Here is a 4,094-nt window from a genome sequence, read left to right as displayed (position 1 = left end):
TTAGTCATAGACACACACACTCACGCACATTAACCTAGCCATCATTGCTAGAATTTGAACCTGGCGTGGCTTAGTTATTGGGTGTGTCTTAGTTGAGGCAAACACCTTTGCCACTATATCACATGCCTCAGCCACGCCCCACCATGTCACCATCCCTTTCCAACGCCCCCAAAAGCCAAAGCCCATTAATTAGATAATATAATTTAGATGGACCTTTTATTTTAAGCGAACTCAAATTTCATACCCGGTCCAACCCTCTTTGCTTTTGCCAAGTTACACAAATTGATCTGATAGGTAGCATCTCATTTCCCAGTCGTAACGTTGCAATTAAAATTTTATAATATCAATCCCATCATTTAATAAGAAGAGTATCATATCAAGAGTTTCATAACCTTCATCTTAATACACCGTCAGCAATAAAAGCTAACTCCCATTTGCTTCATTAATTAACATTAGACTTAGTCAATTATTAATAATACTCTATAAAATTCTATAAAATAATACTCCTAACACCATATCAAAAATTGAATTGAACTTTGGACGTCAGAAGTTAAATGTCAACAATCCGGCAACTAGATTAGTATCATAGCTAAAATAATTCTTGGCTGGAGAATATAGGAATATAGGAGCATATGCATCACAGATCTTAAAACAAATATTCTTATATATTCTTAATGCATCATTATCAAACCACATCATATAAAAGTAACACACTAGGATACCAAAACCAAAATACACCCTTAATGGTTATGGCTCCACGCAAATCACACTCCCCCAGAACTTAAAATAGTAATTAAAAATAATAATAATTAAAAGGGAAAAAATGGGAGCAATACCAAATCCCACACTGCACCAAACAGGGTCTTACATCTCTATGGCTTCAAGGTAAAGCACCACGATCAATGCCCCCCCGTGAAACAGAGTCGCCAACCGCCACGTGCACAACCACTTTTATTTTTAATATTTTTCACAATTTTATTATTTATTTATTTTTAAATATTGTGTTTCCCTTCTTATATTGCCAGGACAAGACCGGGGACCGATTTTCCGGCGAGACCGGAGAGGCTGCTCTGCCAGACGCAAGGAAAGTTGCCAGAGTCAGAACTCGCCGGAATAATCTCAGAATCGGAATCAGAATCAGAATCTCCGATCTTGGTAACGGTCAAGGAAGTGTTGAAGTACTCCCTGACCTGAGTAATTATCCCATCCGTGACAGTCCAGGCGTGGACCCAAACGACGGAGCGCGCGGTGTCGCAGCCCTCGGCGATAACGGTGCTGCCGAAGGATACGACTGAAAGCGGAACGAACTCGAATGAATCAGCGGCGGTGGAAGCGGAGGAGGAAGAGGAGGATTCTCCGGTGAGCAGGAGCTTCAAGAACTGGCAGGAGGGTGGACCATGGAACCACCACTCGAGGTCTGAGGCCACGAGCTTGAGAACCGCGTGGGAGTCACGCGCGCTTAGGGCGTCATAAAGTGCTCGGACCAGCTTAATGTTGCTGGAGTCAGCAGCTTCCACCAACAACGCTCCCTGAGAGTTAGCCAGTTCGTGCTGAAAGTATGTGAATCGACGGTTCTAGAAGGTGGATTCTGATTAGGGCTTTGATTTAGAAAAAATGAAAGAGATTTTGTTGAGGGCGTTGTGAATGACAAGGTTTCGCATTTATAGGGAGCTTGGAATTGTGGGGGGTTTGTGATCTGCTGCGGCTGGGTCTACTTTGGGATTGGGCGTGTGGTGACGTGGCGGGTTTTGATTTGGGGTTGGAATAGTATGAGGATGAAGCTGGGAATAGGATAGGTTTCATGTTTTATTGTTTTCTTGGATTTAGGGTTTCTTTTTTCGCGTAAGATACGGACGGAAACAAGAGAAAGTCAAACCTACGTTTTTGACCTCGGTACTCTACGAGTTTTGCGGGTATCTGTTAAAGTAGATTTGTGGATAAAAAGACCATTTTTAATTTTAGATTATATTAAATTAGGGTAATTGTATTTTTTATTTTATCAAAGGTTGCCAACACATTTTTTGGTTAAATTAACACCGTCTAAACTTGGTGTTCCATTAAAGGATTTAACTATACTTGATAAAATGTTAAATATAAAAATGTTTAAATTTGATAAAGCGTTTATTATAAAAAAATTTTATAAAAATTGAAAAAAATAAAAAAAAGTAACTTTAATTAATTATTAGGACTAAAAAAATGAACATAATTAGTCTTTTTTTTTTTAGTTTAGTAGGTTATAATTAATTTCACATGTTTTTGTGTTAATTTCTTACGCTAACGTAACGCACTTTATTCAAGTCCCATGTTTGAAAGAACAAATCTTCCTATGAAAATGAGGTTCGTTTTCCTTAACGAGTGACGACATGGCAATATATATACACTAATACTAGTATACTACATACGTCACTTCTCGTGAAATTTAAGAATATCCCATTAAAAAAAAATTAAAGACTTACATATAATTATTTTAATATAAAATTGATTGATAAAAATTATTAGTAAATTTAATATATTTAATTAAATTATTATTTAATAACTTTTAATTATTCTTTACATGTGTTCTTAGTCCATAAGATAAATAAATTTTTGTAATTAATATTTAAGAGTGGTTATACATTTAAATTTTTTTAGCAATTAAATCCAATTAAGTTGGCCTAAATTCAATAAAAATCAATTTTATTAGTACAACGTAAATACACACTCCAACTATGTAAAAGTTTCTGTATTTTTTAAGGAATAAAAAATTTGATCAATACTTAACAACAACATCAAGTGAGCCTCAGTTAATTTACAAATAAATCAAAATTAGTTCAAATTTAAACAAGCAGTAAAAAAAATTCAATTATCAACAAAATCACATCGAATTCATTTTTGAATCCAAATAAATCTTAAATAAACTAAGAAATAAACTGAAATTATTTAATAATGGCACCAGAGAAAAATCAGAACTAATAAAGAAGATGTTAGCAAAATATTGGTGTTGTTGGTAATAATAATAACAAAAGAGAAAGATAACGAAGGGCTGGCAATGAGTGGAATAGGGTAGGGTTTGGACTCAACTCTAAGTCTCTAACCCTACCCGCGAGTTGAAAACTTTTTTAAAACTCTACCCTATCTTATCCGCGGGTTGAGAATCTCTCAACCCTAACTCTACCCGCACCCTAAAGTTCTAAACTCTACCTTATCCGTAGAAAAATAAAAGATTTTCAAACAAATATAAAATTCAATCATTCTAAATTTTATACATATTAATAAAATAGAAAATAAAAAACTAAGTTCAAATTAAAATTAAAAATGATAAAACTTAAAAAAGCCCAACATAAAATTATAAATAATATGATCATCAACTAACTTAGTAGTTAGTTCAAGTTTTTATAAGAGGAAGATTGTGAGTTCAACACTCACTTTTTTCATTATATATATATATATATTAGGGGTGCAGATAGGGTAGGATATACCCTAAACTCGTACCCTACTCTACCCGCAGACAAATTTACATTGTACCCTACCCTACTCATAGCGGGTAGAATAGACAACTCTATCCGAACGGGTTGGGTACCTGTAAGTAGAGTATATATTGCCCAATCATAAAAAAAAGTGATGGCAATAGGCCTGTGTGCATAAATTTAAAATGCTTAGTTGGACTGGATTGGTTAGGTTATGATTTGAATGGGGAATCGATCTCTTTATTTTTTTTAATATTTGAAAAAATAAAGTGTGATCTGTTACCTTTAATTTTATAAGTGAAACCAAAATTAAATAGAAAAAAGAGAACAATAAAAAATAAAATCTTACACTAAATACCATCCAATTTTTTTTTTTACCAAAAAAGATTTACTCCCGATTTGAATGTAGTGATTTATTCATAGTGTATATTGTAGTCTAAAATAATTAATGTTTTTGAAAAAAAGGGGGTTGGAATTGGTTGTGTTCTATCTGTTGCGTTTTCCCGAGGTATATCTATTGTTGGTTGGAATTGAACGACGATGCAATGCCGTGGAAAGCAGATTATGTTTGGCAAACATTATACTGAACAAAATTGAATACAAATGTAAAATTAAATTAATATTTCTAGAAAGATGCAATATTCTTCT

The 4,094-nt window shown here is 33.9% G+C and overlaps 1 protein-coding gene across 1 annotated transcript; it reads right to left on the bottom strand.

The window, feature by feature from the left end:
• Positions 645-3,518, bottom strand: LOC107620382. The gene is made up of 2 exons (XM_016322546.2): positions 3,459-3,518; positions 645-1,574 (listed from the first exon to the last, which is right to left on the bottom strand). The coding sequence occupies exons 1-2, from the start codon at positions 3,516-3,518 to the stop codon at positions 1,014-1,016; spliced, it is 621 nt and encodes a 206-aa protein (XP_016178032.1). The 3' UTR covers positions 645-1,013.

Source organism: Arachis ipaensis, chromosome B10, assembly GCF_000816755.2.
Source record: "Arachis ipaensis cultivar K30076 chromosome B10, Araip1.1, whole genome shotgun sequence".
NCBI lineage: Eukaryota > Viridiplantae > Streptophyta > Magnoliopsida > Fabales > Fabaceae > Arachis > Arachis ipaensis.
This window is presented reverse-complemented; position numbering and strand designations above follow the sequence as displayed.